At 37.4% G+C, this 13,233-nt stretch overlaps 1 protein-coding gene across 9 annotated transcripts in view; it reads left to right on the top strand.

Annotated features, from left to right (window-relative positions):
• Window positions 1-3,193: 3,193 nt before the first annotated feature.
• LOC117288002 (leucine-rich repeat-containing protein 71-like) overlaps window positions 3,194-13,233 on the top strand; it is a 36,970-nt gene continuing 26,930 nt past the window's right edge. For 7 of the 9 annotated variants that reach the window (XM_033768676.1, XM_033768677.1, XM_033768673.1 and 4 more), the window contains exon 1: window positions 3,194-3,498. In XM_033768676.1, the coding sequence (XP_033624567.1) occupies window positions 3,452-3,498 (47 nt within the window). In that variant the 5' untranslated portion in view covers window positions 3,194-3,451. Of the gene's footprint in view, window positions 3,499-6,972; window positions 7,055-10,018; window positions 10,092-13,233 lie in introns of those variants that run through there. The other 2 variants (XM_033768674.1, XM_033768675.1) reach the window with 2 other exon arrangements.

Here is a 13,233-nt window from a genome sequence, read left to right as displayed (position 1 = left end):
AGCTCAATCGGTCGTCAAAGTTGCGTGATAATAATGAAAGAAAAAACACCCTTGTCACATGAAGTTGTGTGCTTTATGCTTGATTTCGAAACCCCAAATTCTAAATCTGAGGTCTCGAAATAAAATTCGTGGGAAATTACTTCTTTCTCGAAAACTACGTTACGTCGAAGGGAACAGTTTCTCACAATGTTTAAACTGTTAATAGCACCTCATTACTTGTTACCAAGTAAGTTTTTATGCTAATAATTGTTTTGAGAAATTACCAATAGTGTCCACTGCCTTTAAACATGGAGGAAGGAATAGAAGGAGCTCGAACGAAGGGACTTCAAAAGTCGAACCTGCGGTACCGCGGTCGTTTAACAACACCTCGTAATCACCGACATACCTTATACAGACAATGGGCGAACTGGCGTATGTGAGTTTGCGCGTGCGCACTTGGTTCTTCACTCAACCATGGTGTCGTATGTCGTATGGATATAATACAGAAAAACAACTTTTTTGAGACCTGATAAAAATTGTGTACACTTGTGCTCATCAAATCGAAAAACACAATTGAATACCAACCACCCTCGTGTGCTTATACCCAAATTTTGAACCACCGCTAGTGACCGGAAAGTCAAAAAAAATGAAAAAATATGCCATGATGTTTCAGTGAAACACCACAAACGGTAAATGAAAACGTGTAATTATTCACAATTCTTGTCTCCAATGATTCAACTTTACACGAAGGCAACGGTGCAGAGCGGCGGTACCGCACGTTCTGTACAAAGAAATCTAATCCTGCTCGTTAATCGGCCGTCCAGCTGGAGGTCTCCTATCTTTTTCCACTGGTTAGATGGGGGCATTGTCAGGGTATTATTTTGTTACTCTGCGGTTTTGCGGGTCGTTCGAGCTCCTTCTCTTCCTTCCTTCATGCTTTAAAGCAGTAAAGTTTGATAGCTTGAACGTGTTATTTAATTATTTTTATTTTTATTTACTTTGAAGGCGGGGTACAAGCATTGTTCCCCCCCCCATTCCACAGTCCAACAGTAGTCCTAAATAAGTTTAGTAACGCAGTTTACTCAATGCACCATATTGGCAACGTTTTATTTTCAAAACTAGTGGGATGGTACGCCTATTGTTCAAAGTGTCTACATAGGTGTGATATCCCCATGTTTAACCACGCCCAGTCAGTCGAGAAACATTTTTGCTCATGTGCGCCGTGTTTAAATTCGTAGAAACATATTTAGCAATATCAGGCCGTATCCGAATTGGCGTCTACATATATGGCTACGGCTGTTGCTACGGCTGTTGTTAAGGACCTCCTATACCTCAACGCATGATGACGCGGAAATCCGATAGATGTAGCCGTTGCGGTAGCCAGTTCGGACACGGCTTCTCTCTGCAGACTGCGCTGGAAGCAATCGATAGTTATGCTCGAGGCTCCGTCCAAACATGCACATAGCCCTCTGACTGGAACAAGATTAGTCCAAAAAGAATAACGATTTTCTGTACAGGGTTAACCTAGCTGTCTGATTTGTAAAGGAGCAATTTGTCATGTCACTTATATTAATTTGTTAAGAAACATGGCGTTACTCCTGCATACTTGCAAATCAATCAGCGCCTATTAATTGCTGTAGATGGTGTAATACATTGGAAGCAAGTTTGTTCCAGCAAAAGAAGAACAGTTTTTCTTTGGTCCCAAAAAGATGGGCACTTGTGGAGATGGGCAAAAACTTGAACACTCTGTTTTGCAAGTTTAAGGTACTGGACACAATATTGGTAATTACTCAAAATAATTGCTGGCATAAAAACTTTGCAATGGTAACGAACAAAAACAGTGTGAGCATGAGAAGCGGCTCCCTATCAGCAGAAGTAACGTACTCAAATAATAGAATACTTCAGCTGAGGTATTCTATTACGCATCTGAAAGCACAAGGGTGTCTTTTCTTTAATAATTCTCTCGCAACTTCGTTGACCAAATAAGTCAATCAAAGATTTGTTTCTTTAAGCATTGTGTTACACCGAGAAAATTGGTCTTTGATAATCCTACCAAACGTGTCCAGTGCCTTTAACGACAAGGTGAACGGTTAAAGGCAGTGCACACTATTGGTAATTACTCAAAATAATTATCAGCATAAAACCTCACTTGGTAACGAGTAATGGGGAGAGGTTGATAGTATAAAACATTGTGAGAAAAGGCTCCCTCTGAAGTGACGTAGTTTTCGAGAAAGAAGTAATTTTCCACGAATTTGATTTCGAGACCTCAAGTTTAGAATTTGAGGTCTCGAAATCAAGCATCTAAAAGCACACAACTTCGTGGGACAAGGGTGTTTTTTCTTTCATAGTTATCTCGCAACTCCGACGACCAATCGAGCTCAAATTTTCGCAGGTTTGTTATTTTATGCATTATGTAGAGATACACCAAGTGAGAAGACTGGTCTTAGACAATTACCAATAGTGTCCAGTGTCTTTAAACAGTAGCCTATAAATTTAATCAGAACTGCACAGTTGAACTGCATAAGTCATTGTCAGCCTTTCTTCCACCAATAATTTCCTATACATATTTGTCAACTCATAACAAACTTAGTTTTCAATTATTATTGCATTTTATATGCTGATGGGTTTATTTATTCATTTCATAAGAGGGCACTTCTCAACTGATGTTTGAAGGTGTGGCGGATAAGATTAATCTATCAATAGTAATAAACAACTATAATTCTCTTTTGAGGGAGTGTTGGCCCTGAAAGAAGCCGGTTTTGTGTCGACGTTTCGAATAGTTAACTCTGCTCGTCTTCAGGAGAAACAAACAAGAACAAAAACACGTCTCCATCGTTTTTCGTTTGCCTTTTTGACAGCCTTCGGCCTTGTACATTATTAAAAGGTGTAAAACCTGCTCTAACCACAATGTATAAAACCATCGCAAATTTACACCACTCGCCAGCCTTTCTATGCGCCTAAATCGAACGGTCTGTAAAAGTCGATAGAGTAAGTTACACGCTGGACCAAGCAATAATTAATGACAGTTCGATCAATCGTTTACAACTAGTCAGACAATCACGAGCAATTTATTCTGACACGGCCAGCGAACAATCCCCTCCCGAAACCCAAGCAACCAGACCATTGTGGCCTCCTCTGCAAATCGGATTATCAATTGGTTTACGTCAAAGTATCGTGTAGTTGGTTTGTCTAAAGGGCAGAAAGGCATGTTATTTTGAAGGCTACAAATCATAATAGTGATTTCTGTGAGCGTTAGAAGTGGATGACATTGCTGTTCCTTATAATATCAACTCTTGGATTTCTCATACAAGTCTACTGCTGTGTGTACATTTCTCTGGATGGTTTATGAGTTAATTTCATGGACTATAGTTGTAGGAGGTTTTGGGAGAGTTTGGCTACCTCTTCCACGGTCGCCATTCTGCGTGAGTGACAGATCCAATCGAAACCTGCTTTTAGTAGAAGTGGTCTCGGTATGCCCGAAGGAGTGGACGACTCGCCCGCGAACGCAAGATTTGCTAGGTATGTATTTTTGACTTAAGTACAAAAAATATTTCACCCAAAAAATATTTTATGTAAAAATGTTTACGAAAATGCAATTCCAAATGATATCTGTGCTGGACTATTTCCACTTTTGTTATGTTAAAGGAACATTATTACAGAATTGGTAAGAGAAAATAAACTCGATCACAGATTTACATCAAACTTACACGGTCTAAGAGATGATGATAGGATTAGTAGAAAATATCCCCTGAAATATTTCTGTCAGAAACATCCCTTCGAAATATTTCTGTCTGGAATGTCATTTTAGGGGAGAAAAAAATCAAACTAATTTCCCGTTTGGAGTTTATCGCTAAGTGAGCGTATATTATTCATTTTTTGTAAGTCGATTTCATTCAAAATGTGTAATCGGTTTGACTAGGTTTTCGAACCCAGATGGCCGATCTTCTACAGGTCTGTAAGTTTATGTACATTATGGTAGATTACATAGAGTGCTTATACTGCCAGCAACTGTTTTGTTAGCAAAAACAAAATCTGTACTTTTTCCTTTTAAGGCAGTGGACACTACATGTACTTACTCAAAATAATTATTAGCATAAAACCTTACTTGGTAACGAGCAATGGGGAGCTGTTGATATAACATTGTGAGAAACGGCTCCCTCTGAAGTAACGTATAGTTTTCGAGAAAGAAGTAATTTTCCACGAATTTGGTTTCGAGACCTCAGAATTAGTATGAGGTCTAGAAATCAAGCATCTGAAAGCACACAAATTCGTGTGACAAGGGTGTTTTTTTATTCACTCCGTCCACCACACGATGTGCAAAGCAAAATGATCAATCGTACTGTTTTCAATAATAACTATAAATATAAATATGAATAGTAAACTTGCGGGTTCAACATAAGTGAAATCTCTTTTGCAAGAGTGGTGGCTCTAAAAAGAGCCGGTTTGGTCTCGACGTTTCGAACAGTTTACTCTGCTCGTCTTCAGGAGAAACGTTTTCGTACATGAAATAGCAAGCCCCCAAAACAAAACAAAACAAAACAAAACAAAACAAAACAAAACAAAACAAAACAAAACAAAACAAAACAAAACAAAACAAAACAAAACAAAACAAAACAAAACAAAACAAAACAAAACAAAACAAAACAAAACAAAACAAAACAAAACAAAACAAAACAAAACAAAACAAAACAAAACAAAACAAAACAAAACAAAACAAAACAAAACAAAACAAAACAAAACAAAACAAAACAAAACAAAACAAAACAAAACAAAACAAAACAAAACAAAACAAAACAAACAAACAAACAAACGCCCCTTAGACTAAGCACTGACCCGCTATCCACATAATACCTATCCGCAATGGAAATCCAGTTACGCCATACCACTGCTGGCAAGCACATGCCAAAATAGTCATCATTAGTATTGTTGTTATTAATGTATAGGCCTACTTTGCTGATAATAGCGTAAATCTTTTAAGCTCAACCTTTACTACAAAAAAGGCTCAAAATTCGTTTAAGGTTTATCTGGATCAGTGCCTGTTGTGAAGGCTAAGCTCTGGACATAGATCGCGAAGGGAAGTAGGTCCAATGGTTCAATCGTAGGCAATGGCCACTATTGGTAATTATTACTTAAAATAATTGCAAGCTTAAAAAACGTACTTCGTAGCGAGAAATTGGGGGCTGTTAAAGGAACACGTCTTTGAAAAGCGTTTGTAACCGTTTGTTATGCCGACCGTGTTAGTTCGCAAAGTACAAGGAAAACCACGCAATTTCGAGGCAAATTTGTGTGGATCATTGTACTCTACTTTTAAAACATCTTTCCAACCAAATGCATTTTATTATAGACCAACTCGACCGATCCAAGGCAACGTGTTCCTTTAATACAAAATTGTGAGAAACGACTCTCTCTGAAGAAAGAGGTAATTTCTCACTTGAAATATTGAACAACTTCAGGCCCGAGGCCTTTTTACTCATCTGCTGAAAGCACACAAAAAGGAGTTTTTTCTTTCATTATTCTTTTGCACTTTTCGATGACCAATTGAGTCAAAATTTCACATAATATTATTTGTTTTGCACGAGATATATTGTGTTAGTGGTAAACAACTTCGGCAATAATGTTGTACCCAGTTCCCCACACTTGAGTAATTTGTTTTAATCAAACTACAACTATAGGCTGATGGTGGTGGTTGATATAGGTTTCGAGTGATTGTGGCTGTAAATATTATGGCATAAGATCATTGTACTGAGATTGTTGATTTGTGTTATTCAAATGGATTCTCGGGGTATTATTAAGGTTTTTGTGTGAAATTGGCGACTAATGGAAGTGAAGAAGCTTCAATCGTTTAATGGTTTTGTGCGTGCTCCGTATTAAAATGCCCAAGAGTATTATTATTATATTATGAGGCAGACTGGTGAGGTCCTCTGGTAGGGGAAAAGGAGAAGGCAACGACATTAGTCAATTATGTCCACTTCTTGAATGTTCAGACCATAGGGATTGGATGGTATGGAGACGCATTTTCCACAGTTCCACCCTATTCAGGCGAACCGTTCTCTGCGGTAGTGCCTCATTCAATGCCACCAGAAAAGGATATAGGCGCGAGTGTATCCAGCTTATGGCTGTTGAGGCTCATGTCGGGTCTGTGGCCGTAGACATACCGTTTGAGGAGTGTAGTTCATGTTTCACCTACATTATGACTATTATTAATTGAACACAAACTCAGTGCTGTGAGTTACGGTGCATGTGACACCGACCCTCTTTGGCCGGGGCCTACGGTGAAAGAGTCCGACGGATTCCAGGAAGTGTTGTCTTCAAACGGTATTTTTAAGAGTTAGGACACCTTAAGTTTCCCTTTGGAAAGGGAAACTACTTTAACATTAGTTTGGGCGGGGGGGGGGGCTTCTGCCCGAGCGTAAAGATTGGTCAGATGTGCTTCCATAGCAAATATTATACTCTTTCATCAGAGTAAGTTGATAATGAAGTCGATCTGATGTGTGAAGGATATCATGATTAAGACTGGTTAGCTTACGCAATCATGTTGTTGCTTGGGTCCTTTTCATACAATGCAATTGATCTTTGAATTAGGGAGAATGTAAAAACCGCATGTCGCTTGATCTTTATCCTTGCGGCGGACTATCTGAGGACACACACACCTCGTTATAAGTTTCTGTTCATTGACCATACTTGACCAAATGAGGGCGCTGCAATTTCTGCTGTTGCTAGCCAACCGAATCACGGACTCAATGCGGATTGATTTTGGTAAACAATGAAAGAAAATGGTGACAAACAAGTACAAAGGTCCTTTGTTTTATAAATAAATGCTTTATTTTTGTAATAATTGACACTAAGTAGTAATACTGATACCTTTCTGATCAACAACGTGTCATAAAACACATGATTAAGTATGGCACTACATTTCAATATGTCGTGTATGTGTACTCTAGTTTGACTGGTTGAATGTGTGTAGTTCGGCAAACACAAAGTACGTGCAAATGAATGGAACGAACATTTCTGGCGGTTTGTTTGTGTTTTGTAAGCCAAAATTTACTTCGAAGAGGCAGTCTGAATGAAAAACTAGGTAAATCCATGTGTGCATTGCTACTTAAACATGATTTATGGTTCATAATATTGTAAATTGTTCTTATTTTAAGTGTTTGTTTAGTGTATGTAACAATAAACTCACAAATCAAATCCAAATGGAAAACTAACGTCATTAGGACCGTTCGTACCGTTGCCGTTGGCGTTTACAAAAATATATTCAATACAACCATGGAGGTACCTCCATGGTACAACTCGCATTCATTACAATATTAATTTACAAGACTGTGTGACACTGCTATGTATACTACTAGACTATGATGGCGGGTCGCACTAAATACCGACAACTCACGACCCCTCACGTCACGACAACTCACGACAACAATTTTTAAATGTACTTTTTTAACAGAACATTTGAACATAAGTCAACCCTTACAAGTTACATATATGCACAAGAGTCATATGCACCCAAATCATTTTCAAACTGTTGAAAAAATTGTGTTTTCAAATGTAATAAAAAGTTTTTTTTATCCGAATTTAGTAACGAACGGTTATATCTGCCGAAATTCATATCTGACATAATGTCTTTCGACGCACTTGGACGATTCTATTATACCGCAGGGGTGATACAATGCAAGATGATTATTTACCATTTTGTTATGTATCTCATGGAGTTTAAAACAATTATTATATTTAAGTTTCCCCTTTTAACTTCAAATTCAAGAGTGACGGCTTAGTTACCAACGAGAAAGAAAAAATCAGCAGCTAAAACCAAAACGAAAAAATAAAACTCAGCCCTCAGAAATTACCTTGCCCCCTGCGGTGTAATAGAATCGGAATGTCGAAAGAATAGAATCGGAATGTCGTTACTAAATTCGGGGTAAAAAAACACTTTTTTTACAGTTACAAATACAATTTTTGTCAACAGTTTGAAAGTGTTTTAGATGCATATGACTCTTGTGCACATATTTAACGGTTGAATTATGTTCAAATGTTCTGTTAAAGTGTATTTAAATATTGTTGTTGTGAGTTGTCGTGAGGGGTCGTGAGTTGTCGGTATCTAGTGCGACCGACAGTGACACCTGAATATGAATCTCAGAATGGCGGTCGCACTAAATACCGACAACTCACGACCCCTCACGTCACGACAACTCACGACAACAATTTTTAAATACACTTTAACAGAACATTTGAACATAATAAGTCAACAGTTAAATATGTGCATAAGAGTCATATATGCATCTACAATGTAAATCATTTTCAAAGTATCAAACTGTTTTAAAAATTGTATTTTTAACTGTAAAAAAAGTGTTTTTTACCCCGAATTTAGTACTGGATGGAAATATTTGCCATGTTGTCTTCCAACGATTCTATTACACTGCAGGGGCATGGGTAATTTCTGAAGGCTGAGTTGTATTTTTTTCTTTTTATTTTAGCTGCTGTTTTATTCTTTCTTGTTAGTAACTTAGCCGCCACTCTTGAATTCGAAGTTAAAAGGGGAGGTAATAATATAATATTTTTCAAACTCCATGAGAGGCACATAAAATGGTAAATAATCATCTTGCATGTTGGGATTGTTGTATCACCCCTGCGGTGTAATGGAATCATCCAAGTACGTCGAAAGACAACATGGCAGATGTTTCCGTTCGTTACTTAAAGGCAGTGGACACTATTGGTAATTACTCAAAATAATTATTAGCATAAAACCTTACTTGGTAACGAGTAATGGGGAGAGAAACGGCTCCCTCTGAAGTGGAGTAGTTTTCGAGAAAGAAGTAATTTTCCATGAATTTGATTTCAAGACCTCAAGTTTAGAATTTGAGGTCCCGAAATCAAGAATCTGAAAGCACACAACCTCATGTGACAAGGGTGTTTTTTTCTTTCATAGTTATCTGGCAACTCAGACGACCATCAAGCTCAAATTTCCACAGGTTTTTAATTTTATGCATATGTTGAGATACACTAAGTGAGAAGACTGGTCTTTGACAATTACCAATAGTGTCCACTGGCTTTAATTCAGGTTAAAAAACACTTTTTTTTACGATTAAAAATACAATTTTTTCAACAGTTTGAAAGTGATTTGGGTGCATATGACTCTTGTGCATATATTTAACAGTTGAATTATGTTCAAATGTTCTGTTAAAAGGCAATTAAAAATTGTTGTCGTGAGTTGTCGGTATTTAGTGCGACCGCAGAATGGACGTCCGGATAGATGGACACAGCAGTCACAATATCAATTCAATGTCCGTGTAGAGAAACTTTGTTTATAGTTTATTACAAAATAGAAAAATTGGTATCTAAATAAAACAAAATCTAGTTCTAACCTACTTACTAAACAAAAATAGGTTCTTTTTTTCAGAAAATGGGGTGGTGACAGCCAGGATGCACATATCTTTCCAAAATTATTCCATTGTTTTACCATTGAAGTAACTTAGCTGAAGAGTGAAGTAGTCGATAGTTTCAACATCATCAAATTCAAATGCCTAGTGGTGACAAGCCTGAAATTTAATTGTCAGAGAGGGCAAGGCTATTTCCATTTTTCACAGGGCACTTCAATTATTATTGTAATATAAAAATTAGCGGCCGTAAAAATCACCAAGCAAGGTCTTGGACAATGGTGGATGGTCTACGTTAACCTACATGGTTGGGCTGTTATATATGGTTATTTTTTTATGGCTTTCTTTTAACATCGGTCTTATCACAGCCACCATGGTGTATGGCGACTGGAGTTGGATATATGTTAAAAGAAAGGTTTAAAACACAAAGTAACAGCCCAACAGCCCCACAATGCTGACTACATTATTTGTCCATAGTGATCCATACAAATTACAAGTGTTTGCTAGCTATATGTATGTAGATGTACAGTAGAAGGCAGTCGCATTGTGTTATAGTTTGATTTCATTGCAAAAGTAGTTTGAAAGACCCGCAGCCCACGGATTTCAATATTGTTTATTGTTTGATTTTGATTGATGCTTTGAATGGTGGGTTCAATGTTACTTCCTAGAATCCCAGTTTCTGTGTATGTATCGCGTCCCACGTGTTTGCTTGCATGTTTGCCAAGACTAAACAATGAGCAAGTGAGTATAGTCAAGGTGTCAAACTTTCCATATCATTTCACCATTTGCAGGACTCTGAAATCTTCGCTCATCGAAATTCCACCAATCACCCTTGCATGCTTTCTGAAACAACAGTTTTTTTAAAACCTGATGTGCATTATTTGGCGTATTGACTGCATCCTGAATGGATTTCATTTCTTTCATTGACCCTGGTTGTGAAGCCACAGGCTCTCATAAAAGCGAACTTAATCACTGTATTACATAGTAGTAGCCAATCAGACGAGGAAAGAAGGTTCAGTTTTTTTTAGACGTGGGAAGAAAATCCCAGGGAAATAATCCTTGGGAAAACCCACATAGTCAGGTAGGGACTAAAACCCAATCCATGTAATGCCCCCGGTGGGATTCGAAGCGGGATCCCAGAGGTGGAAGGCGAGGCAGGACATGGCACCTGACTGCCAAAATAGATTTCATCCAATCACATTCCCAGTGGTGTTGAATCTTGCCAGGCTATTTGTTTCCCCCCGAATCCCTTGTTCGATAATTACCTCCTAGAAGTGTGACTTTGACATCCAAATATAGGCCTAGTGGACATTTAAGTTAGTCCTGTGGTTGATTCACTCTGTGTTGGAGATGTGCGAAGAACACAAGCTATAAAAAAACATCCAAGTCCTAGAGCAGAGAGAAACCTAGAAGGTTCAGAGCTCATTCTTCTTTGATCTTGTGGTACTGTTAATATTGGTACTTTTGGCCTTTGAGCCACCTAACAGTTGAATGTGTTGATAAATAACCGGAAATATATCATATCTGTAAAGATGGATTGCAATACACACATCGACCGCCATCTTTGATGTATTAACAAGGGAAAAGAGCAAACACAGCGCGTACATGCGTGCACTTGGCCCTTGTTAATACATCAAAGATGGCACCAGCGGTCGAGGAAGCATGCACTGCAATCCAACTAGATACAAATAAGGGTGACCTTATAAACATGACTCATTTGAAATGGAGTGCTTTGAATTTCACTTCACTTTTGCTTTCGCTACATGGGGGCTACATGTTATAACTTTCCTCGTATTTCTTGATATGAAATCTAGTGATTAATCAAACTAGATGGATTTAGCATTAATAGGGAAAGTCTGTTCTGTATTTACATGTATGAGGGTTGAAGTACCGAGATGTTGGTTAGCATGATGATCTTTTGCGGGGATTTCGTAGTTAAATTCATTGAGAATGCCTTATTCCGTTACAGACTAATAAGTAAATTAAGTTTAGGATTTTACTGTTTTGTTTACTAAGTTGTATGAAACGCACATGATGTAGATAACATGACAAGTTTGCAAAAATGCTGACGATAGTACAGTACTTTAGGCTACATTGTTTCCCAGAAGATTTCACATGGATGCAATTCACAATGTATAATTCGTTGCAGGAGTGTGTTAGTTCAGTTTGCCGCACATACACATTACCTACCAGGGGTCTTAATTGCCACTCGCCCGCTAGCCCGGGACTACCAGATTTACAGCCGGGCTACTCATTTTTCCAGTTTGATAGCCCGATGGTCTAGTGGAAAAATAATGCAACAGTCAATATCACACACAGCAATAAACTGAGCGGATGGTGTAATGCAAAGTTTGAGCCGTGACGCGAGACATAATGTGTTTTTCGAGCTACCAAGATCTTATCAGGGTTACTAAAAATTGTTTGGTTACTAGCCCTGCTGACTACCAAGAAAATACACCGACTTTCGACCCCTTCCTACATGTACATGTAGTTTCGTTTTCAAGGTTTTTAAAATTCATACATGTTGCACATTTGCATTTAGCTCATTTTATACCATGCAATCATTGTTAATTATTTTCATCTTTGCTGGTGCTATGCTCATTATGTAGTTTTATGAGTACACTCCTCTTGTTTTGGTAGAGGACTTATGATTCAACACATTTGCTTACATTTCCAATTAACACACTTTTACATAATTTGTACCTTTATCAACATTATGCACTGCATGCATTTATGAAGCAATTCAACAGCACATTTAACGAAGGTACACGTTTGGTAATTACTTAAAACAAATATTAACTTAAAAACTGACTTGGTAAGCATTGGAGAGCTGTTGATAGTACAAAACATTGTGGGAAACGACTCCATCTGAAGTAACAAAGTTTTTGAAAAAGATGTAATTTCTCATTAAAATAACAAAAGACTTCTTATTCCTATCTGAAAGTACACATATTCGTCCAACAAGGTAGTTTTTTCTTTCATAATTTTCTCCCAACTTCGATGACCAATTGAGTGCAAATTTTCACAGGTTTGTTATTTTATGCATAGGTTGAGATACATTAAGTCAGAACACTGGGCTTTGACAATTACCAATAGTGTACCTTCCCTTTAACACACTTTTACATAATTTGTACCGTTATCAACTTTATGCACTGCATGCATTTATGAAGCAAGTCAAAATATTCAGCACATTTAACAAATCATGTTGAGCAATTTTATTTAAATATCATATTTTCAAATCCAATAGTCATCGGTTGTGTTTTGTGGAACAATTTTATCAATTTGTGATTGTAGTTTTGGTTCAATTTCTTTTTCATGTGACACACGGGCATTTTGGCATGAGTTGGAAACAAACTTCCCATTTCCCTATACAGATAATATTTTATGTGATTTTGTTCTTTTTCCCATTAAACTTGAAACAAAATGAAAATGGATTTGCTTGAAAACCAAAAGGACCTTGGGCAAAGTTCTATAAATACTTTTGAGTTCAAGAAAGATTATGGATGGGCTAGGGTCAAAACATTGGACCATTAAAAAAAAACTCCTTTAGTTTGATGTAGCGGGGATGAGATTGTTTAGACTTTTGGCTGAATTCAGACTTTTTATGTCAACCTGGTGAAGAAAATCAGACACTATTTTTCCCCACAAATAAAGAAATCCTGCTTCTCTAGTGCTTTGGATACTGTTTTCTAAAGCTCTGTGAAATTTTTAACCCCAGGGGTTACCAAAAGATAGAAATAGCATCATTTCAACATATCTTTGAATTTGTATCCAAGTTTCAGACTTTTTCATTTTTAGTAATGACTCTCACCCCTGTGTAGGCAATACATGTAGTAAGAGTACTTCATTCAAATAACTAACCATGTATTTTGTAATCCACATT

Source organism: Asterias rubens, chromosome 3 (assembly GCF_902459465.1).
Source record: "Asterias rubens chromosome 3, eAstRub1.3, whole genome shotgun sequence".
Lineage (NCBI taxonomy): Eukaryota > Metazoa > Echinodermata > Asteroidea > Forcipulatida > Asteriidae > Asterias > Asterias rubens.
The sequence above is the reverse complement of the archived record's forward strand: the minus strand, read 5'-3'. Positions and strand labels throughout refer to the sequence as shown.